This window comes from Ylistrum balloti, unplaced genomic scaffold, assembly GCF_031769215.1.
Source record: "Ylistrum balloti isolate Yb309-2 unplaced genomic scaffold, AGI_CSIRO_Ybal_v1 Utg370184, whole genome shotgun sequence".
NCBI lineage: Eukaryota > Metazoa > Mollusca > Bivalvia > Pectinida > Pectinidae > Ylistrum > Ylistrum balloti.
Genome location: NW_026782168.1, coordinates 213002 through 239741, shown reverse-complemented (window position 1 = coordinate 239741; position 26740 = coordinate 213002). Strand labels below are relative to the sequence as shown.

The window sequence follows — 26740 nt, the reverse complement described above, 5'->3', positions numbered from 1 at the left end:
CTGATTTTTATTTAAAAGTCTTGCCCATTAAAATTGATTGTTATTTAAAAGTCCAGTCCATTAAAACTGATTGTTATTTAAAAGTCCAGTCCATTAAAACTGATTGTTATTTAAAAGTCCAGTCCATTAAAACTGATTGTTATTTAAAAGTCCAGTCCATTAACAATGACCATTATATAATACAGTCTGGTCCATTAACACAGGTTCTTATATAAAATAGTCTAGCCCTTTAAAACTGATTCTTATATAAAACATCTAGCCATTAATATATTCCTTTCATAAAGCAGATGTATTACAATTTGCTGGTATTCATTATGTGTATACATGTATTTAAAATATGGAATCAAATGATATCCACATAGCTATTCTCCAAAATTATAATTAATGGTACTGTATAGTGGAATGTATTGTAGAAAGGTAGTGTGGTCCACCTTCACTACTAACTGCACAGTTTGGCACAAGCTGCGGTAGTACAAACATCTTGCCAAATTTGAAATAAAACACAGACATTAAAAATGGCAAATCTATATAAACACTGACTAAAGGCAAAAAGTCAACTTATCACTGTATAAAAATATTCAAATAATATTTGAACAGATTGGTTTGTAAGTATATATAGTGCATTACCTCTTGTGTAAATGACTTTTTATAAAATGTTATTTAGATAAAAATAACCGGATAATTTACACGATAAATTATATCAAACTAAGCACCTGAGGGGTAGGGGGTTAAAAGACATGCAAGACATGCATGTATGGCTGTTTGTGTTGTAACAATTCTCTTCCACAATTTTTTGAAACAATGGTTAATAAAACCAGGATGTACCCATTTTTTCACCAAGATAAAAAACAAATAAGTGAAATATACAAATGTAATCTCTTCAAAGAAAGCATGATTTTCAACATCACCTTTGGATTTGGCAAAGATAAAGCATATTACTACACAATAAAGAATGGAATGTTGACATTCACAAACTTCCAGTGACTGTAGAAATTACAAACATATTACAAACAAGAGTACTGCCTTGTGTAGTATTTAGCATTTCTGAGATAGCCAAGTAGCCAAGTGTAGTATGTTATTGGTAACATGATACATTATTCATTCCAGATAAGCTGTGGATTCAAAATTTATCGAAGGGCCATCACTCTGTATATAGTTTAGCTATACATAAATTTTTGTGACACTCCATTAACTCTCCTCCTTAGATATTGAAAATAAGGCGGCGAGTGAATCGGTGGGTGAAATAGAAAGGTATACTCAAGATAAAGTTTACTATCAAAAATGAATAAATGAATAAAGCACAGAGACATTCCATATTTCCATGCTAGATGAATAAATATAGGAAGTAAAGACGGCCAAATGTTGATGCCCAGCAAGTCAACCGACCTGAAAATGGTATTATATGTTATAGGAAATCTTGTCATAGCTTGGAAGTTATAAAAGATATACCCAACAGCAAAACATTAGCATTCCATTTCATAAATCAACTTTCTGTACATTAAAGTACAATATTAAAGCCCACCAATTAAATATTGTCAATAAATATTAACCATATTTATCCTGCAATAAGGCATATAAGCCTGTGGAGGAGGGGAAGGGCAACGCAATACCTCTAAAGGGACGTGGGGTGAAGGGATGGGCTTGATTGGAGACAATGAAATTGCACTTCTTTACAATTTGTTATTCTTCTGCATTGCACCTGAAGAAATTGAAAAAAAAATAGTAACAGTGTTATGACCGGTTGTACATTATTTATCATTATTAATGGTTCATTGATATATCAAAGTACTTTGAAAAATAAAAACATACATTTGTGATAAGTGCCATATGTTCTCCGAATGTTTTCACTCCAGCTAAATAAGTTATACAACATCAAGCACCATAATCTGTTGATACACAACCTTAGATATAGTTGTGAAGTATGTTAATTACTACAACAGAATACATTATCAATAATTGTTCAAAAGGAGGTCATACTAATCTGGCAGGAAAACTAGCTCATCATGAAACTAATGGAGAAGTTTTGTCTACAGAAAACTGTAAACTCCTCGGAGATTTCATTTGATTTGCACTCTCTTTTATAAAGGAAACCATTTAAAAAATCTCACAAAAATATGGTTGTTAATTGCTGTTTGTGCTTAAGATAAACATCTCTGTAAATCCAACAATATCTTTTTTTAAACACTGATGATATAAAGAAAAATCTTCATATGTGTTTGTGTTCAATGCAAATGTATTTTAGTGTATAGAAACATTTCTTTATTCCTCAAAAGAATTTACAAATTGACTTCCATTCAAACAGTACAAAATTTCCTATTTGTTCTAATATAGATATTTACTCTCACTCCCTAGGGTCCATGATAACCCTGTATCAACTCGATGTGAACACCTTTAATAAGGGTAAACAACTCTGATGAAACTAATGGAAATAAAAAATATATCACAAGTGCACAACTTAAGGTTATAAAAATATGTATTATACCTAGTTCCATAAGAGTTTGTTGAAGAGAGGGACACACTAATGAATTACCTCATCCCTGCTGTAAGAGATGTAATCATACAGAGGCAGATGTGTAAATTGCAAGCAATTAACCAAATTGTCATCCAAGCTCTTCCATTTTAATGCAGAACATTCATCTATATCCTGGATATAGATCATTCAGAAACTGAAACAGAATTCTGTAATATTTTTCCAGCCATGATTTTCTGTTCGGCTTTCAGGCGTTTGTAGTCACCCCTCAGGAAGATAATACCTATTACTGCGGCAACGGTTCCATAACATAACATAAATATAATAGGATCTGAAAAAGAAAAACAAAATGAGATAAAAATAAATTTTCTAGCCAGAAAAAAAGTAACGTGAGCCAAAAGTTGGTCAAAAAAGGGGCAACTATATATAGTAAAGCTAGGGTAACAGACAAATAGACATCTGTAATAGGAGTACATAGCCCAACATTTTGTGGCTGGAGCAGATAAAACATTAGATCACTGACCTGTCCAATCCTGAGGAGTAAAGCTATTGGTAGAAGCTGCTCCACAACCTACAACAGGTAAAACAGCTTAAACCTCATCACATTCTGTCATTCACTAAGCAAAGCAATTGGATGAATCAAGGAATTTTGGAAAGAAATTAGTTTCTAATTTCAAAACAGACATTCAAAATAGGGATATTTTAACAAAATGAAAGATTATGTAAAAACAAATGAATTCAAAATGGAAATATCTTAATAGAGATAAATTTTGAAGGCTAAATACACTGAAACTTATCTTAGATAGGCAAAAGAATGCATCATACAAACAAGATCTAAAACTGTACCTACCAACTACACATCTGGAATAGGACATTTCAGTAGCAGGGAGAGGTTGGGCTAAAACCTGTGCCACCAATATCATAATGATTCCCTGGACCTGTCTGTAATATAATTTTTCAGGTAACAATATTTCAGATAACATAATATGTCAGATAGCATATCATTTGTATGTCATACAGCATACTAAAATATGTCAGATAGCATAACACAATAGATCAGATACATAACACAATAGATCAGATACATAACACAATAGGATCAGATACATAACACAATAGATCAGATACATAACACAATAGATCAGATACATAACACAATAGATCAGATACATAACACAATAGGATCAGATACATAACACAATAGGATCAGATACATAACACAATAGATCAGATACATAACACAATAGGATCAGATACATAACACAATAGATCAGATACATAACACAATAGGATCAGATACATAACACAATAGATCAGATACATAACACAATAGATCAGATACATAACACAATAGATCAGATACATAACACAATAGATCAGATTCATAACACAATAGATCAGATACATAACACAATAGATAAGATACATAACACAAAACTGGAGAGCAGATTGTCACATTATGCATTTCACTGACTTAGATATACACTTTATACTGATGAAGTAATCACTTCATAATGATTTAGTATATATCAGACTGACATAGTGTATGCTTCATACTTACACATGTTTCACACTTTCGCAGTTTATAGTACACATCATACCCAAGTACACACTTCATTCTGACGTTTTACAAACTTGATATTGAGATAGCACACAGTCTACAATAATACTCTTAAATTACATTTTTCAAGCTGATAAATTTCACTTCTGGTATATCCATTGCAGCTGCAATGAAAATTGACTGAAGAGATTCATACTGTAGTAGACTCTGACACCAAAATGTCTCTAAAACAAGACTTAAATATGTATCTGATGTATTATAACTCACACTTACCCAGACACGACAAGCAGACCCGAACTTGTTGCCTCGGCGACAGGATATGTAATTTCTACTGCCATTTCAAGGCTGATAGGATACAGAGCAAACCCGAACATTCCAAATAAACAGATAGATGCTGCGATTAATGCTTCCTGGTCTCTGAATCGGGAAACCTGCCAAAACATACAAGTATAGCATATTAATTTCTTCTTTTTCCTTTTAAAAAGACAAGAAAATTGAAAGATGCATATTTCATAATTTCTTGGGGAAAAAAATTACGTCTATCAGTATTAATCATACTGAAATATATTCTATAAGATCTACTGCTTAAACAGATTCTATAGAATATTCTGCTAAACCAAAAGATACAAAATTATCCTACTATATATCATAGAGATATGTGAAATGGTCAAACCCGAACAGCTTTCTAGGAACTCCAAACATTCAAATCATCACCAAAACTCAATCACACAGGTTAAAGATTGGATATACTTCTCACCTCCATGAAACCTACAGCGAATACAATGGCCGTCCCATAAGACACCTTAACAACCTCCTCAAACCGCTTTGTCTTGTCCACATAGATACCAGATATGATGGCCCCAAACAGGCCACCCGCGATCATCAGCGCCCCACATATCCCTGAGAAGTCCTGTAAAAATGCACATCACGTAATATGTAAACTGACTTTGTACTATATATACAGAGTCTGTTCGCCATCAGATAAATATTCATGAATTAACAAACACATATCACAGAATTTAACTGGTATTTGTTTAGCGGTGTGAATTAGACATTTTATCTGTTTATTGTATTGACTCTCTGATACTTCAATTTTCAATGTTCACCAATAAATGGTAGACAATGGTAAGATAACACATTGGGTTATGTGCTCATCTTTTATCCAGGATACCTGTATTATAATTCAGCATCTGACACAATAAAGTATAATCTATGTGATCATACAGGTTTACTTCAGTGACGTTTCTGGCCAATATAACAACTCATTTATGTTTGTTTTCTCTGGTTTTCAAATTTTTGTCATATGACTTTAGTTTATTATTGATAGATACATATGCAAAGCCATTGAAAAACCTGAAGATACTTATATGTCTACAATGAAGTATTCTTTCAGATAAATACTTATATAGAAGTATCCTTGCAAACAGATATTTACATTGCTGTATCCTCCCAGATACTTACATTGGCATGCACTTACTGACAGATACTTACATTGGAGTATCCTCCCAGACAGATACTTACATTGGAGTATCCTCAAAGACAGATACTTACATTGGAGTATCCTCACAGACAGATACTTACATTGGAGTATCCTCACAGACAGATACTTACATTGGAGTATCCTCACAGACAGATACTTACATTGGAGTATCCTCCTAGACAGATACTTACATTGGAGTATCCTCCTAGACAGATACTTACATTGGAGTATCCTCAAAGACAGATACTTACATTGGAGTATCCTCACAGTCAGATACTTACATTGGAGTATCCTCAAAGACAGATACTTACATTGGAGTATCCTCACAGACAGATACTTACATTGGAGTATCCTCACAGACAGATACTTACATTGGAGTATCCTCAAAGACAGATACTTACATTGGAGTATCCTCACAGACAGATACTTACATTGGAGTATCCTCAAAGACAGATACTTACATTGGAGTATCCTCATGGATAGATACTTACATTGGAGTATCTTCGTGGATAGATACTTACATTGGAGTATCCTCACAGACAGATACTTACATTGGAGTATCCTCAAAGACAGATACTTACATTGGAGTATCCTCACAGACAGATACTTACATTGGAGTATCCTCACTGACAGATACTTACATTGGAGATCCTCCTAGACAGATACTTACATTGGAGTATCCTCAAAGACAGATACTTACATTGGAGTATCCTCACAGTCAGATACTTACATTGGAGTATCCTCAAAGACAGATACTTACATTGGAGTATCCTCACAGACAGATACTTACATTGGAGTATCCTCACAGACAGATACTTACATTGGAGTATCCTCAAAGACAGATACTTACATTGGAGTATCCTCACAGACAGATACTTACATTGGAGTATCCTCACAGACAGATACTTACATTGGAGTATCCTCAAAGACAGATACTTACATTGGAGTATCCTCAAAGATAGATACTTACATTGGAGTATCCTCACAGACAGATACTTACATAGGAGTATTCACACAGACAGATACTTACATTGGAGTATCCTCAGACAGATACTTACATTGGAGTATCCTCAGACAGATACTTACATTGGAGTATCCTCGTGGACAGAGAATCTGATCAAGAAACGACGTAAAGGCAGTAAAAATGGCAAGACCAGCTCCAAACAGAAAGTTAAGTATCCAGTAGTTCTTGTTTTTAGCCATCTGTAAAAGGATCATACATACATAAACTACATGCACCATCTAAGATGTTCTTAATTAGTAAAGAGATGTAAGAGTACAAACACAAACTACCGCAGAAAAAAATTCTTTTTGATAATCTAGGATTTTTTTCCCTTTCAAGTGATATTGATTTTTTTCTTTTTTTCACATTTCAGACAAATTCCACCATTAAATCAAGATACACAATGATTTTAACTTACCTCAAAGACAAACTTTAACAAAAAAACCTGATTTTACCGAAATTAAAACTGGAAACAATAATGGACATTACTGGAGAGAGGGCACTTGTCAGTAAAAAAATTTGGTATGAGACTTTTCAAATCAATAAGCAAACATTAGGTATACAAAAATATTTATGCACCTTTTTGAATCCCTGGATGAATGGCTGTGAGGCTTCATCAGCACTAGCTGATGGAGGTGTCGGAGGTAGAGAGCTACAAACACCAAACGTGGTCATCAGCATCACCATTAGCGCAGGTCCTGTGACCACCCACAGCTGCAATATCATGTGAAATTATATTTTACTACATACCATTCAAGTTCTAATATACAATCATTTTTTGTCATGTAGAATGAATATTATTGAAAAAAAAACACAATAACAATCAATAACCTGATACAAGTTATTGTGAGGCTGGATTCTGTATCACACTGGATCCCCTCATACAGAACTCTCCTTTACAGATTTCCATAGTTTTCATCTGAAAGGTTGATGTTTACACTCAACTCATAATGCACAAGGCAACAAGAGAGAAAGAGAAAGAACCATCCAGTACTTCTCCAGAAATAGTGATAACAATCTCCATTGTTGAAATCCAAGATGGTTGCCTGTTGGACATTTTACTTTTCTGACCAGTTCCATAACAAATTGGCACAACTAAGGAGCAAGGGGAGCCTACATATGGAAGTTAAAAGAGAGAGATACATCCAGGACCTCTCCAGAAATTGCAATAAAAAGCTTTCATTGTTGAAATCCAAGATGGCTGCCTGTCTGCCATTTTCTTTTTCTGATCAGTTCCTCAAACAAAAAGGCACCAAAATTCTTTAAGAACAGACGGACCATCTACGCAGGGCAGTTTGAATAGTCTACCATCTGATGATGGTGAGCTAAAAAGATGACTTAAAACAAAATATTCCATACATCATATCAGCTTATCTTAACAAATATCAACACATGAGATATACTTCATCAACATTACACACAGACACTTACGGCAATCGGTATTTCCTTCTTGTTACAGCCATTGACAATTGCCGGCAGTAAGACATTTGTGACGAGAATTCCCAATGGATTTGCTATCAAAAGATTACACAAAATAAAGTCCCTGTCATTGGAAATTTTTACACTCATTCAAACAGAAAATTGACATTAAGTATCACTACCATATTTGGTAATAACTTTAACAGATTAAATTTTGAAAGTGAGCAAGAAATTTAAAATATCTAATGAGAATTAGAATTCTCAAGAAAAAGTGAAAAGAAAGCAAATGTTATAAATCATTAATTTGACATAGAATTGAAACAAAAAAAAATAAACGTGATCTTTTTATCATAATATCAAGGACAAATTTTCAAACATGTATGCAAATTCCAAGAGAGTCTGAAATTTTAAAGAAAATTAATGAGCAAACACTGGGTATTATGTATTATGCCAACTCTGCAACATCGCAACCAGAAAAAAATATTAAAACAGAAATTAAATGGTACAGCATTCCAACCCTGGTTTAAAACTATTAAAAACCTTACCCATGGATGTTAACATGTTGGCAGTTGCTCTCTGGTTTTCTGGGAACCAGAGAGCTGCCAGTTTAGTTGGGGCAAACATGACAAAGGGTTGAGCACATGCTGCCATGATCTGCCCAACCAGTAGCACTGCAAACCTGGAATCATCTGGGACAAAGTTGAATGTACTGAAGTTCCGAAGCAATGACCCAACACCATTCAGCCATGCTGCAGTAAGCAACTGAAATTAAAGAGAGAGATGGGATTAACATTCCCTCAGGTTCTCATTTTATTTCACATTCCTTAGCATAAACATGTACACTGTACTTAAATCATAAATTACCAATTCACACTTACAGAGAAATGTCTTACCTAATATAAAAAAAGTGGTTATTTCATAGTCAAGCTTCATATTTTTTATTACCAAGTAATCAGAATCAAGTATTACAGCTATTTCAGATCCTATGTACTTATATCATCATGCTGATACTTTCGGAGACACAGTTAAAACTCAGAATCAAATTTTTATAATGGACTGGACAGGCTTTATCGTTGCAATTTGATTGGTCAATCCATATGCAATACTTAATATGGCGCTGATCTGCATAGTAGCAAGAGGAGATAACTCTTCATAGCTTATTATAACAAAATTAGAATTACATCAATGTATTAGACAGATACAACCATATGGGTGTTAATGTACCATAAAATAGGTTTAACAACTGCTAAATTATAAAATTTTGTTTCATAATATGATGAAAAATTTTTTTGTGACACCCATAATTCAAGGTCCTTTGATCCATAAGAACAAATATCCTGAAGTGATTCAATTGTTACTTCAATGTTCAAGATATCCCTGGTACAAAAATAGCATTAATCCTCTTACACTGCCCAAAGGTTTTTCCTTTAGAGACCAATGTTTATCATAATAGAGGCAATATTGAGGAGTGACTACCTCAAGTAAATGTCTATATAGGGAAAATATGGTCAATGTCTTTAAATATCAGCTGTATTTTGGCAACAGTTAAGAATAACACTAGTAACAAGCTTTTAGTGAGCCACTTTTGTCTTTCTGTCCCAAGCCACAATGTAGTTTGTATTTTAAGACATCTTGCAACACTTATTGAAAATTCAGATTACAGAAATTTCAAAGGTTTGTGAGGGCTATTTAATCTCTATTTACCTGATGTTAATGTTACACTGAAGTGAGCCCGGTGACGCCCATCAAAATAATTGCACTCTATGGAAATATACATCCATTCTTTATTAGATATAAAAAGCAATTTTCGTAATTTTTATAGATTTCATTAACTTGTTTGTTACAACAAGTAAGATAGATTGGATTATTTAAAAGGCTTCTGTATTTTTGGATGAATATCTATAATCAGTAAATCAGAAAGTTATCCTGTTGAAGTTATCCACATGAGGTTCCAATGGTCACATTCAAAATTTGTAGTGAAATAAGGAAATTTACATGCATGTGAAAAAAATATGTGCTACAATATTATAAATGTATGCAATATGATTTTGAACATAAATATCATATGACTATATGACCTTCTGATGGAGAACATATTTTTTCCACAGAATCATGGTGTTGTATTAAAATGACAGTCATTGGAAATGAACTTCCCTGGTAGATTTTATATATCAGTGTGACGGACTGAAGATCACATCAATATTAATATTGTGAGTCTAGTTTGTTGGCTATTTTGATATATATATATATATGTATATACTCACACTTGCTCTCAGGCCGAAAGTATCTAATATCCATGATGCTGTCAGTCCAAAAGGAATGGAGGCGATGAGAAACACCAATGACAATATATTAACTTGGAAAGAATTTATATTGTAGTAGACTGTAGTCAGGTCAGCTATAGGAGAAAATGTAATCCATACCTGGAACCAAATCATACAGAGCAATAGGTATTTGTAACCTGTCAAAGGAGACATTGATCATTCTTAATGTATATAGTCAGATATAACTGAATGAGACACAAACAACTGAACAGGGTATCTAAGTACATATATCAAGCATGGGTAAATCTAGAACTTTGGGAATAAAAAGAACATGGAGAAATTTTGGACAATGTTGTGGTTAGATTGATATTTTTTCCTGGTTGCATGATCTGAAAATATGTGAAGTAAAATGTTTTATTCTTTTTCCAAGAAAACGTTCCCTATTTCGGGGAAACAGTCCACCAAGCAAATATTTAGAGAGGAAACCAAACTACTTGAGGAATACTACCCTTTTGCCTTGCTAAACTTTGTCTACATTAATCTCTGACAAGCTATAATAATGAAACCTAATGCAGGTCCCGTGCACCGTGACAGAAAATTAACTGATCGAAAGGTTCCTCAACAGAGGGCGTTATTTTTTATGGTTTTTGTGCAATTTAATTCCTATTTTCGGTTTCATGTCAAAAAAATAACATATGAGCAACCCCTAATGTTTATTGAAATGAACTGTATTTCTTATTAATCTTTCTACTTGTCCATAACACTATGTAATTATAAGGCAAACGATCGGGTGATAACGCGTCAGATCGGGCCACATTTTAACATCGTTTCGGCCAGGCAACCGAACTATGTTCTGACCACATGATTCTAAGTCTCTTACCATAGCATTTGATAAATTTAGGATGCTGACAACGATGAGGATGAACCATCGCCACTTGTAAGTCCTGTACTCCGATGGTGTACTAGACGAGGAAGAGAAATCATTAGTTACTACACTTCGTTCATTTACAACAACAGTTTGTCCACCGCCCGTCGGCGCCATTTTGTCCTCACATGGATCATGTGACATGGTCTTAAAGATGCGCATCCCTATATATTTAGTTTTATTTCCCCAGTTAACAATACACGAACAAATAGTTGCATATCAATTGAATTAATATATATATCTTTTTATTAATTAATATAGGAAATAATATAACAAATTAACATGAAACACTACGACCATTAATACGTATAGACTTGTTCAAGTCCCACATAACTCAGGAATATAAAGCATATCAAAGTTCATTTGATTACACGTTTCTCAAACATAAGTCTATTCATCACATAAATGCCAATTTATTTAATTATAGCATGACATAGCGGAGACTTGATGAGCTAAGTGTACCCACTGTTCCCGTTGTGACGTCATAACTTCATAGTCTCTTAATCGTTATTTCTATGCAGTTCGTGATAGCAATCAAATTATGATTAAGTTGAGAGTTGAATTGAATACATTCAACCATTAAATGGTCGTCAGATTTTATTCATAGCTTATATGAATGCAGTATGATCTATGATCGATAAAACGTCATATCGTCCGTAACATATGACGTATCATAGAGACAATGATTATAATCTGATAATCTGTATATGAAGTCGTATATATATATATATATGTATGCATTGTATATATTATTTTGAAATATAGTTTTTTACAGTCAGGATATAATATTGGTATTTAACTTTAGGTATATTCATTTAATGGAGGTACTTTCTGCTAATCATGCTAATCTAAATGATTGTTATAAGGCTATGACGAGTGTGTATTTAGGACAAAGTGTCGGTGACGTGAAGCTGGTCAACGGCAAACTAGAATGTGAAGAGTGTACATGTATCTACACTACTGCGAACACAATCCAGATTAATTAACACTTAGTAGAATGAAAGGCTCTAAAACGCGTGTCATAAATCTGTCGCAGAGGTACAGGTGTTCAGTATATACATATGTGCAATAGGAAGTAGTAATGAAAATCAAGCTTCTCCCACCAGAGTTCAAAAAACTTTGGTGCCGGTAACCACTCCAAGGTCTCCTTACAAGCCCTTTTCTTTAGTCGAGCAATAGTGAGTCCGGCTACTGACCAAAGAATCGCGAGTTCGAACCTCAGCGACGACAGTGTTTTCACAATCATTACTCCTTCTTATTACACATGTATACGCCTCGATTCATCTTAGGAGTGCACGTTCTGAGCTTAAATGATAATGGTAATTTAGGTCGGCATCGTATGTAACCAGTTCTATATACCATGTAAAATTCAGGAATCCGAATTCTGTTCCAACAATACCTACCTGTCATCGTTCGGACTCCTCATTTCCATACCTAGGACGTTTGTCGACGGGGACATCTGGTCATTGATAAGAAATCATAAAGGGGGCGATCTAGAAAATCGATAAATTTCAAAGCACAGCGGATTTAGGGAGATTCCCACATTATTTTTCCAACAACATACTTCTTAGTCAACATGGATCAATACGATGACGTAACGCTGTCTAACCGTCAACTTGGCTGTTACTAAGATATGAGTTGAACTGCATTTGCCAATGCTTTTTGTCCTTCTCAACATTTTTTAAAGCTACATAACCTCATGCAGCTAGATGTATACATGTAATATAAATGATGACAGCTTTCAATGTTTTAAACTTGGAAATGCATACAACTTCGCTAACAAAAATTTAACATACAGAGCACACTTTAATATAAATGCTCATTGTCAACATGAACTGGGTACATTACTGTCGTACACACCTAGCCATAGCTGGGTGCAGTGTCGTACATCTCTAGCCATAGCTGGGTACATTACAGTGTTGTTCATCTCAAGACATACCTGGGTGCATTACAGTGTTGTACATCTCTAGACATAGCTAGGTACATTACAGTGTCATACATCTCTAGCCATAGCCGGGTACATTACAGTGTTGTTCATCTCTAGACATAGCTAGGTACATTAGTGTCGTACATCTCTAGACATCGCTGGGTACATTACAGTGTCATACATCTCTAGACATAGCTGGGTACATTACAGTGTCATACATCTCTAGACATAGCTGGGTACATTACAGTGTCATACATCTCTAGTCATACCTGGGTACATTACAGTGTCATACATCTCTAGTCATACCTGGGTACATTACAGTGTCATACATCTCTAGACATAGCTGGGTACATTACAGTGTCATACATCTCTAGTAATACCTGGGTACATTACAGTGTCGTACATCTCTAGTCATAGCTGGGGACATTACAGTGTCGTACATCTCTAGTCATAGCTGGGTACATTACAGTGTCATACATCTCTAGTCATAGCTGGGTACACTGTCATACATCTCTAGTCATAGCTGGGTACACTGTCATACATCTCTAGTCATAGCTGGGGACATTACAGTGTAGTACATCTCTAGTCATACCTGGATACAGTGTCATACATCTCTAGTCATAGCTGGGTACACTGTCATACATCTCTAGTCATAGCTGGGGACATTACAGTGTAGTACATTTCTAGTCATACCTGGGTAAATTACAGTGTTGTACATCTCTAAACATAGCTGGGTACATTACACTGTCATACATCTCTAGTACATCTCTAGTCATAGCTGGGTACATTACAGTGTTGTACATCTCTAAACATACCTGGGTACATTACACTGTCATACATCTCTAGTCATAGCTGGGTACATTACAGTGTAGTACATCTCTAGTCATAGCTGGGTACATTACAGTGTCGTACATCTCTAGTCATAGCTGGGTACATTGCAGTGTCATACATCTCTAGACATACCTGGGTACATTACAGTGTCATACATCTCTAGATATACCTGGGTACATTACACTGTCATACATCTCTAGTCATAGCTGGGTACATTACAGTGTTGTACATCTCTAAACATACCTGGGTACATTACAGTGTTGTACATCTCTAAACATACCTGGGTACATTACAGTGTTGTACATCTCTAAACATACCTGGGTACATTACAGTGTTGTACATCTCTAAACATACCTGGGTACATTACAGTGTTGTACATCTCTAAACATACCTGGGTACATTACAGTGTCATACATCTCTAGACATACCTGGGTACATTACAGTGTAGTACATCTCTAGTCATAGCTGGGGACATTACAGTGGAGTACTATGCTTTCTTCTCGAACTATAGCTCAGTCGTATGTTAAAACTTCAAACTGTCTTATTATATAGACAAGCAACACTACAAGTAAAGCTAAGTAACATATCGTAGACAAGACTGTTCAAACTCATTTAACAGTTGAGCACATGTGACTTCACTAAACGTTATGAAGGTTACAAAGGTAAAATAAAATCCAAGAAAATCAAATTAATCTATTGGTTATTGTGTGAATGAGACCATACACAAGTGATGAGATATGCGATCCATTTTGTTCTCGGAAAACATTTCCAGGTCCAGAATTTGATTTTCTACACAGGTGATTGTCAACAAAATAATTCGGCAAATTACAGTGCCCATGGAATGGCAAAGTCAAGAACGCCCTGCAAGTGAACCCATCCACTGAACTCATTTACAATAATATAGTGTGTGGTATATATCGGCCACACAAACTATTGTTAGATGCAGGTCGAAGATCAAATGTGCAAAGTACCCTACCCTCGACATATGACCCTGCCTCACCAATGTGACCCATACCCCGAGTATGGAGATATGATGTCAGGTAGTACCGGACTTAAAGACACAACGGACACAATACAAAACTCTACCACCCCTTCCCAGTCTCCTTTCCGATAATTTCACCAAAATGTGACAAAATCATCGCATTTGACTTAAATAGCATTCACACAAAAACCAGTGTCACGTCGATAATACAGCCGTTCCATCTGACTGAACGAGAGGACAGTTTCGTGAAACTACTACGAATATGAATATATTTAGTCCTTTATCAAATAAGTTTAGCTACATGATTATGGGGTAATAAATTTACCTGATCTCAAGTGGACATTCTTTAGTCTGTTCATCTGTAGGCAGGTACATCAAGACTGTTTCCTCCATAACTTTCCTGAAAACACTGGGAAGTATCTTCAACAAATCATAGACAGAAAATGGAAAATGGGCTTGTTACCGACACAGAAATATACCTCATCCAGCCTTTACTCTAGTTTACCCGGAATGCATTGCACGGAAAACTGTGTTTCCAAAACAATTCTTAGCGTGGCTGTTTACACGCCATATTTCAGGACAAAGGTCACTTAATTGTTGATGTAGTTAGTTAAAATTTTCTAAAACTGCTTTGTCATTCTGGAATTCATCGATGCACCATGCTAACCCCACCCCCTTTTCCCCCCGTCCTCTCTCTCGCCATCTCTCTCTCTCTCTCCACATTCCTATTCGGCACAAAAGTGTTATGTCATGATGACACTATACAAGGCCTCTCAGGTGGAATTCTGATCTCGGAAATTATACAGCATGACCACGTGTACTAGTAACAGACAACAAAATGTTAATGAGAAGTAGGTCTCATTACCGATACCGTTGTCCATTACATTTCAAGTGTTTAGATATATATTATACGTTGGTAGTTGACAAATGTTTGTACACATCCTGGTATTTCAGCCATGACACCATGTTATCCACCACCTGGTAACACACTTGTAACGCCATGTTCTCAACTTCTGATAACTGAGCTGTAGCGCCTTAATTTCACGTCCTGATTTTAATCTTCGGTTTGACGCCTTGTTTTCCATCTCTCGGTATTTGAGCCGTGACACATTGTTATCCACTTCGTGACAATTGAGCGACGATGCCTCGTTTCAACCTCTTGGTAACTGAGCTATAATACATTATTTTCATATCATCGTATTAAATTGAACTTTGACGTTTTATTTTCCACATTCTGGTAACGGAGCAGTGACACCTTGTTGTCCGCCTCGTACTATTTGAGCCGTGACGCCTTGTTGTCCACCTCATACTATTTAAGCCGTGACGCCTTGTTGTCCACCTCGTGATATTTGGGCCGTGACGCCTTGTTGTCCACCTCATACTATTTGAGCCGTGACGCCTTGTTGTCCGCCTCGTGATATTTGGGCCGTGACGACTTGTTGTCCGCCTCCCGGTAATTGTGCTTTGACACCTTCTTGTCAACTCCTGGTAATGGAGCCGTGACGCTTTTTTGTCCACCTCGTGCTATTTGAGCCGTGACGCCTTGTTGTCCGCCTCGTACTATTTGAGCCGTGACGCCTTGTTGTCTACCTCGTGCTATTTGAGCCGTGACGCATTGTTGTCCACCTCGTACTATTTGAGCCGTGATGCCTTGTTGTCCACCTCGTGCTATTTGAGCCGTGACGCATTGTTGTCCACCTCGTACTATTTGAGCCGTGACGCTTTGTTGTCCACCTCGTGCTATTTGAGCCGTGACGCATTGTTGTCCACCTCGTGCTATTTGAGCCGTGATGCCTTGTTGTCCACCTCGTGCTATTTGAGCCGTGACGCTTTGTTGTCCACCTCGTGCTATTTGAGCCGTGACGCATTGTTGTCCACCTCGTGCTATTTGAGCCGTGATGCCTTGTTGTCCACCTCGTGATATTTGAGCCCTGACGCTTTGTTGTCCACCTCGTACTATTTGAGCCGTGACGCATTGTTGTCCACCTCGTACTATTTGAGTACTCGTACTTGTTTTCCGCCTCCCGGTAATTGTGCTTTGACACCATCTTATCTACTCCTGGTAATTGGACAGTGACGCCTTATTTTCACATCCTCATTTTGAATTGAGATGTGACGCCTTGTTGTCTACTTCAGGTAACTACGCTGTTGTTCCCACCACCTGGTAACTCAGCTGTGACAACTTGTTTTATAAAATATAAACTTTTTCTATTTTACACCAATTGTAAAACAAGTTATTTCAACTTGTACTGATCATTCTTGTTGCCCTGGATGCAATCGCACGAGGGATCTTCTTGTGAGAGGAAACCGGTGTCCCCGGGGAAACCCCGCGTGGTCGAACAAGTGACCCCTTAACACTTCACGTCCGTTCCGGGAATCGAACCACGGCCTCCTTACAGAAGATGTACGTAAAATCATCAAAAGCGACGTATTTTCTAGTGTACGATAAAGGGATATTTTTAAATAGAAAATAATGATAAAACATTTCATGACACGTCCATTCCCAGCTAAAAGCTTAAATCTTGTAATTTAAGTAACATATTTTTATTTCTGTTTAGATAAATCGTATAAACCCAGATGAAGTAAGAATATTATCAAGCCAAGCTACAGATAAGGTTTTTTTTTAAACCTACCTTGCTGGTCATTCATATGCATCTGAAATGGATATTTTAGAAAGAAAAGAGCGAAAAATGATATCTTGACGGTGTATACGCGTCTTAGTTTACCAGAAGGTGTATGATATACTTGACACCGTGATGTCCACGTACACAACACCATCAAACAGATATTAAATTCTGCTCTGTCACGAAAACGGCTTTCTGTATAAAACTAGAAATTACCGACATTTTTTTAGAATAGGACAACGCTTGAAATATTATTTGGTAATAATTGATTGAACTTTTCAAGTTTGCACATCAGTGCCTTCGTGTTAGTCTTCGTTAGCTAACAAATCAACGTTAGTCTTCGTTTCCGGATAATTTCACGATTTTTTAATTAAAAGTAGGGTCACGCAAAGTCTTCGTTTGCTATTCATTTAACGGACTTTCCACATTTGTTCACGTCTCTGGCGAAAAAGTAAACAGACTGTTCTCAGTAGGACCACGTTGGTCTTCGTTGGTTATAAATTTAATGGACGAGATGGTCACGTTAGTCTTCGCTTGCTTATAATTTAACGTTTTTTTTTCAAAATAGGGACACATAGACGTTTTGACCTAAAAAAAAGACTTGATGTGTGCAGAGTTTTGTTTCACGATGGCACGCACAAACTTATTTACCCGAACCAAACCTTTTGGGTGTACAGACAATTTATATAACCACGTTGCTTTCCTTATTAATTATATTCCATTGTCGTGTATCTTCTGTACAACGGACGTCGATATCTTTGAGGTGCTTACAAACACAGGCTTAAAAAAGTTGACTTAGCAAGAAAATATTACTACTACTACACTGTTCAATATATTACCAAACTACAGCCCAGCGATATTTTGTCTGATCTATAACTATCTTGATAAAAATATATGAGAAATTTCACACACTTTCCAATAAAAAAAAAAGAAGCAGATGATACGGAGTGATGAAATGCACAGTTCTGATGAACGAACATTTCTTGTCACGAAGAAAGTTTGTTTAAACATATCTAGATCATAAGAAGAAGACTTTTTTCTAGTTATGGATTCAGAATCGAAATTCATGAAGTTCAAACTTTCACTTCTTTACCCTTGGGGTGCTCTTGAGTTCCTTTCCAATCTATCATCCAGCGAGGATGAGGACCAAGTTTAAGCAATTAAAATTTATGTGTAGTAAACTTACCCATCTGAAGGTGAATGAGCGATCTAGAGGTAATGAAATTCACATTTGAGGGCCTTTCCATCCGTTTTAGAGTATCTGATTCTTGTTTAGTTGGAGAGAGAGCAGACATTATCGCAAAATTTCCATCTTTTAACTTTTCCATGTTCCAAGCAGCAGGATTGGGTATCCATTTTATTCTACCAAACTGCAATTCCAAAGACGGATTCGCCAGTGAAGTTATGTGATTGAAATATATACATGTGGTGGCGAAATTCTCAAACAAATTATTTACAAAAGCATGCGAAGTAATTGTGATTTATTTTCGTACGAGATTGAATTTACAATTGATGTCTCGCCTTTGAATAAACTCGAACGAAAATATTCGCAATGTCTATCGGATGTACTCTCCGGGTTTAGAAATCGAGGACACGGCAGATTCCTCTATACAAGCCGCGTGACTATTGATTTTCCATTTCTTGATAGCAACTAGACTGCTTCCCCAACACATGGCGTTTACTTTCTGTAGTTGTTTCGTTTGTTCGTGGCTTTTACTCGATATCACGATGTCCATAATACACGTAATTTTATAATTTCATGGCATTTTGGATACCCTGCATAGAGAAAGGCATCTCCAAACAGTAACACCACCAACAAATAAATGCCGTTGTACGAAGAATGTGCTTGTAATGGTTTGTGTATTTCTTGCTTTCATCAGACTGGTTGAATCTTCTCCAAACCCCAATATTCCATGTCCAGCAATCACGTGCCCATCGCAGTCTTGCTTGTTCGCGCCACCACAGTCAACGGAGGAAGTTCTACTGGTGGTCGAGAGCGAAATCGCACATTCTTCAAATGTCTGTGGACGGTACTCCGGCTAAGGCGAACATCAACGTTCCACTGTTGTGCGAGACTGTTAGGAATGGTGCCTGTTCTTCTTGGTCTTTCGAAGTCGGCAAGATATTGGATGCTAGGCAACATGGCCAGTTTGATTCAGAAGCTGCATTAACCGAGATATAATAGATTAGACGGCATTAAAACAGAGAGATATTCGCCTGTATGGTACACCAACTTGAACCAATCAAGAAGCTTACCATTTTTCAGCATTTGGCAATCATCGACGTATGATTTTTAAATATAGTATGAGCTCGTATGTAATATACCAGTACTACACGTGCAAATGCTGCTTTAAGTGGCAAAGCAAACATGTGTTAGAGTATGGAGTACCCCAGTTTAATCTGGGTGTGTGGCTCGAATTATACGGCACCAAACACAAGAAGATACCATGTATTTAACACAAGGCATTTTTACGAAAGGAATTTATAACTTTTGATTGAAATTTTCAAACTGAAATTGATGGATATGATGGTCCCTTACTAAAGGCCGAGTGTATATATCTCCTGTTTAGATTTTACATTAGTGTTATGGATATCTAGATTTAATTACGAATATTATAATATATACATAAATAAGGCTAAAAAAACATAACAAAGGGGCAATAACTCTTCCACAAATTTAAAGATTATAATGCCAACACCAGCTTTGAAAAGGATTGGTTGAAAACTACAATATCGTCAGAACAAATTAAAATTCATGATTGCGGACGGATGGACAATACCATTCTTTGACATGTACCATAGAAGTTTTTGACAGGAATATAAAAATGTCCAGATATTTCTCAGAAATCTTCCCAAATAATCTAAAGATCGTGTGTGTCACCGACTTTATTAAACTATCAGGTTAGAATAAACCATTTATTTCCCTGCTACTGAAGATTATCTTGATCTTGAACGCTTGAATCAGCGATTATTGTTACTATTAGCGGCCTTGACAGTCACCTGAGATAAGCAATATTGAATATAAAGGTTAAAGGATAGTTATGAAGTGTCATGAAACAGAAATTTTGACACTGAATATAGACAGTGTCAATACATGCATTTCATCAACTGTCATTCTATATTGAAAGTTCTGATAAAGTTATTTCCAGTGGGAAATAACCAATGTTATGTTCAAAAATACAATTTTTCTATGAAAATTACAGTGTAAAGTCTAACAAAATTCCACTCCAGGAAGAAATGTGACTCATTTTGGTAATTAAAGCACCTTAAGATGCATTTTATTATACCATATCTGGATCTTGAGAAGTTTGTTGAAATCTGAGTCAATTTGACCCCTTTTGGCCCCATCCCTCAGGCCCCTGGGGGGTGGGGACTGTAGAATTTTTGTTCATCTTAGGCCACGGAAGGTTTCTGCAAAATTACATTGAAATTGAATACGTCGCCATGAGACTCCAAAAATCCAACAGCTTCAGGGGGGTTTGCTTCCCCACTGGGACTTCGCCCCTGAACCCTCTCTTGAAAGCAAACACTCTTAAAAAAAATTTGCTACACCACTGACTGGGTCTTGTTGATTAGCAATAAAAACAGAAAGAAATTCCTCATTGCACCTAATTTATTAAAAACGAAACCAGTTATTTATTGTGACAAACCATCGAAGAAATTCCAAACATAGCATATGATAAGATTCGTTCATATGTGGGAGTGTAGGTTAGGGATATTCCACCAGAGGGCACACAGTGGCGTCAAACCAGTAACTTTGCCAAGGATTTCCCCACATTTGGTGACCTCATGAGCGAGTGAAATATCCTATCTTTCACCCTAACATATAAAAAAAAACAAACAAAACAAAAATTCATTATGCAATTAATTGACAAATTGACATAAAAAATTTCCTAAATATGGTAAATAAAGTTTTCCCAGAAAATCAAAACAAAAATTTTTTTGTACACAAATGTGTATACAATGTATCGGGCAATGACATCAGGTCCGAAAGGACGTGTCATATTTCTACGCACTGTCGCCTGTATTGCCTAGGACAGACCAGGCAGAAACGAGAGAAATATATATATTTAGAATTATTCTTAAAAACAGTATACCACCAAGTAACATTGAAAGCTAAAGACTACACAGGTAAACTTGAATATTTTCTAAGCTAGTACATCAAAAAAGAAACATAGCAAGCTAATAAAAACTACTTTAGTCTGCATATGTTCAAGTTTGTTTAAGAGCTGCCTTCTGAAGAGCTGACTGTCGCCAACGACTCCTTGTCTATTTACATATTAATATATTACACGTTTGTCAGCTTCCTGCACCCCTCCTTCTTCATCACCCTTCCAACGTCCTTTGACCCCTTTTTCTAATCCCAGCATGCCTCTCCATCCTCTCAATCAATCCTATGTGCTGATTTCATCCCATCTTTTCTGGGTCATTGCCACATTCTCACATAAAACATTCACCGGTCATACATAACATATTATCAGACCTCACACAAAGCTTCACTAGTCCCTCCCATCCCAACCCTACCTCATTTCTTCCTACCCTGAGTGAAGCTCCAAAGCAGAGGGGGAGGGTGGGGCAGGGTGTAAATGTACTACCGTCTACTTACAATCCAAGCAATGTTTCTCCTTACGTTTTTCACAAAAACCTATTCCTATTCCACATAACTGATCAATCTTGCACACTCCTTCATTTTTAAGTAACCTTCCCTTCCACATATAACCATGTCACCTATGTTAAACTAACCCCAAACTCTCCTGTATCAAGCCCTTTAAATCCTGTCCAATCCCCTCAACCTCTTCCATATAAATCGGTTCACAATCACTCCTTTTATTAACCACTTCTTCCCTCCATTTTTAAATCCTTCAACTATTTTGTCAAATCCTGAATTCTTTATTGAACATGCAGTAGTTCAACAACATGAATTCAGCAAATAGTTATTAGGAAAATTAACAATAAAAGTCTTTGAAATAGGAAAACATAGGTGCTCACCTAAACATAGCCCAAGTACTAGAAGTTGTCTCTGGACTCATTACCGTTACATACTCACAAAAAGCTGAGTGTAGTGCACAAACAGCAAAGAAAACAAAACATCACATACAACCTTAAACGCATCTCATTTTCTTCCCAAGTTTGGCATGTTTGTGTTTGCCTTCCGTAAAGCATGTTCTACAATGCTCTGTATATTTTTTGTTCGCCTTTTTTTGTTTTTTTATTTTTTTTTTTTTGTTAGGAGGGAAGATATATAACATTTAAGATTCATGAGGGATTGTTACAATGAAATAAAAAAGAAATTTTGTATTACACTACACACAGGTATAAAATACATTACCTTAACAATGAGGAATGTTGCTGGTGGTATACTGTTTAAGGAATCACACTATCATGTTTTATCACAGGTTCCCTCAGAACTCAAGTCACATCTTGTGAACTTGTTCTGTTATTTTGGATTTTTGGATTTATAATGATAATGTTCAACCAATTGCAATACAAAAAATATAAGTGTTCGAAAGTTTCAAATAGCTGACAGTAAACATGACATTAAACAATAAGCTTCCTGCTGTTCTGTGGGAACCTGTCTATATATAGTACACTATAACAATACATACTTTAACTTTTATCTTATTTCAGCTCTTTTCCAGCTGAAAATATTGTACTAAAGTATCATCGCCTTAATATCAATTTATGAATGTTATTTATATAGGAATTCATTGTTGTGCTAATTTTCCAAAAAATTGATAATGCCCTAAAATTTGACTGTGCCATATTAAGTAGGTTTACAGAAAATAGCTATACCTTACTCTCATTAATGGTATATAACATTATACAGCCATTCATTAAAATTTTGGTTTTATCCTTAGTCTCCATGTTTAGAATTCCTATTGCTGGCTTTGTCACAGACTACAACCTAACTGGACAGCTCTTGTTCTTTCTTCCAAAGATATGGTTGCTTTTGAAAACATCAACTTACATTTGTGATGACAGGCATAGATATCCATTCCATTTTAATGAGGATACATAGAATTCTATATATTACTAATTAATTACAATGATACTGACACTTAATGACAAGTCAGCAGTTTTAAACTACATTACTTCATCTGTAAAAGGAGAATTTCATATTTTCCCCATATCTACCCAAGTTCATTAGTATTACCAACAAATGTTGTTCATTGCCCTGTAATAATACTATAGTCAGAAGCAGCATGTTGGTTCTACTGTAGAACTTCTACATGAACAAATATGGTAATCATAATGGTGTCATAGACATCATAAAAATTCTACAATTGTGAAAACTAGAACACTGATCAGTGTTGATATTGGAAAAAATAAATTCAACAGTAGTTTCAACTCTCTCTTTAAATAACAATTTCAACAACAAATATGGGGAAAAACTGCCATTTAAAACAAATATGCCATTTTACTGCCAATCTTTCGATGAAACTCAGAGATGCACAACACACATTAGTCAAGGATTTGGACAATCAACCAATAACGAAACTGAGACCACATAGAAATATTTCAATGTTTTAGTTTTTGGTTTTTTTTCTGTTTTAACAGATAAAATTTGTGTATACAAATATTTAACAGCACAAACCTTGTCAAAAGCACACTACGATTTCATGGGTAGTGTTCTGTTCAACTTTTCTTCACCCGTTTAGAAAGTGCTCAAACCTTGAGTATGTAACTTTGTAGATTGCCAATAAATTATGAGGTTCATACAAGTTAACAGATTGCCAGGTGTCGCAAAGTAGACAAATACACACCCTCATACTCCTAACTACAAACCACCTCACATCCACCACTACATGCCCATCCTCATACTCACAAAACGGGTGACATAATTAAGCAATTCATTGCTAATTCTGTTCCACCAGAAAAAAAATATTACTAACACACTAAATGGCTACTAGAATGTAGAATTTTACCGATTGTTCTGTCCAACCATAGGAAACCAGAGTGTAGAAATCACTTATTCTGCTCCACAAATGGACAGATATTACATATACTGAATAGCTACAAGAATGTAGTAATTTATCTTTAATTCTGTTTCACCAGAGGAAAGATAACACACTGACACACTTTATGGCTACAAGAATGTAGCAATTTATCTTTAATTCTGTTTCACCAGAGGAAAGATATCACACTGACACACTTAATGGCTACAAGAATGTAGCAATTTATCTTTAATTCTGTTTCACCAGAGGAAAGATATCACACTGACACACTTAATGGCTACAAGAATGTAGCAATTTATCTTTAATTCTGTTTCACCAGAGGAAAGATATCACACTGACACACTTAATGGCTACAAGAATGTAGCAATTTATCTTTAATTCTGTTTCACCAGAGGAAAGATATCACACTGACACACTTAATGGCTACAAGAATGTAGCAATTTATCACTAATTCCACCCCACTAGAGGGAGGAAATGTTCCCTGAGTGATTAACTGGTAACGTCACATGATCCATACACATATACATTCATCACATCCTTATCACATACATTACATCCTTATGACATACATCACATCCCTCTAACATACATCACATCCTTATAACATACATCACATCCCTCTAACATACATCACATCCTTATAACATCACATCACATCCTTATAACATACATCACATCCCTCTAACATACATCACATCCTTATCACATACATTACATCCCTCTCACATACATCACATCCTTATATCATACATCACATTCTTATAACATCACATCCTTCTAACATACATCACATCCCTCTAACATACATCACATCCTTATATCATACATCACATCCTTATAACATACATCACATCCTTATCACATAAATCACATCCTTCTAACATACTTTTACATTATATGCCCAAAACATTACACACATACCAGTAGTCACTCATATCAACATAACACGACACATGGCTATACCAAACACATAAAATCCTCATATCATACATGCATAAAATGCTTGAAACACAAACAAGAAATGTTAAAATCCATACAATCAAATTTCCATACCATGTTACCCACACACATCAAATGTTCATACCATGTTACCCACACACTTATCAAATGTCCATACCATGTTACCCACACACTCATCAAATGTCCATACCATGTTACCCACACACTCATCAAATGTCCATACCATGTTACCCACACACACATCAAATTTCCATACCATGTTACCCACACACACATCAAATGTTCATACCATGTTACCCACACACACATCAAATTTCCATACCATGTTACCCACACACTCATCAAATGTCCATACCATGTCACCCACACACTCATCAAATGTCCATACCATGTTACCCACACACACATCAAATTTCCATACCATGTTACCCACACACTCATCAAATGTTCATACCATGTTACCCACACACTCATCAAATGTCCATACCACGTTACCCACACACACATCAAATGTCCATACCATGTTACCCACACACATCAAATGTCCATACCATGTTACCCACACACAAATCAAATGTCCATACCATGTTACCCACACACTCATCAAATGTCCATACCATGTTACCCACACACACATCAAATGTCCATACCATGTTACCCACACACATCAAATGTCCATTCCAAGTTACCCACACACAAATCAAATGTCCATACCATGTTACCCATACAATTAAATGTTCGAACAACACTAACATCATAACTGATCCGCCATACAACACCCATCTCGAGGTCATAATGTATTAAAATGCATGCACATAAACTATGTTACAACAAATAACACATAACACATTATAACCTAGCAAACTACATAAAATTAAAGTTCAGTCTTGATAAAGATTGTAGAATAATTAATCATCGAGTATAAAATCAAATGAATAATGTTAAGAACTTGACTTGTCAATCATCTAATCCACTTCCTTTGTGACTAGTAAAATACTATGACATATTATCAGTACTAAAATTTCTCTCTTTCCCTATTTCATATACAATGTATATAATATACTCAGGTATGATCACTACAATTAAGCCTAGACTAATCAAAAAACTTTCAATTGGCCACGTTAAAATCCACCATTTTATGCTCAAACGTGAATGAAGCTAGGATGGAGTGAGTGACTGTTCAGTCAGATGAAATCGTATTAAATGGTCCATTCCTGTTCTTCCTTTTCATTCCAGACATTTCCCCATATAACTATTTTTCTATTTAGATATTTCAAAATTTTTTCGTCATAGTATTAGCCAAACATATATTTTTCATTGATGCTTTGTACATTTCCC

The 26740-nt window shown here is 35.8% G+C and overlaps 1 protein-coding gene across 1 annotated transcript; it reads right to left on the bottom strand.

The window, feature by feature from the left end:
* Window positions 1-2134: 2134 nt before the first annotated feature.
* On the bottom strand, window positions 2135-11239 carry LOC132551188 (solute carrier family 49 member A3-like). Its single transcript, XM_060215296.1, has 11 exons — window positions 11078-11239; window positions 10198-10356; window positions 8479-8695; window positions 7946-8028; window positions 7094-7228; window positions 6598-6714; window positions 4789-4941; window positions 4305-4462; window positions 3321-3412; window positions 2994-3041; window positions 2135-2801 (listed from the first exon to the last, which is right to left on the bottom strand). The coding sequence occupies exons 1-11, from the start codon at window positions 11237-11239 to the stop codon at window positions 2656-2658; spliced, it is 1470 nt and encodes a 489-aa protein (XP_060071279.1). The 3' UTR covers window positions 2135-2655.
* Window positions 11240-26740: the final 15501 nt, after the last annotated feature.

Excerpts from the sequence above, each read along its gene's own strand:
- LOC132551188 (XM_060215296.1), bottom strand. The coding sequence starts at position 11,239 with ATGGCGCCGACGGGCGGTGGACAAACTGTTGTTGTAAATGAACGAAGT. Across the intron at positions 10,357-11,077 it reads TAAATTTATCAAATGCTATG|GTATGGATTACATTTTCTCC; the intron begins GTAAGAGACTTA and ends ATTTGGTTCCAG. Across the intron at positions 7,229-7,945 it reads AGAAGGAAATACCGATTGCC|CTGTGGGTGGTCACAGGACC; the intron begins GTAAGTGTCTGT and ends ATGATATTGCAG.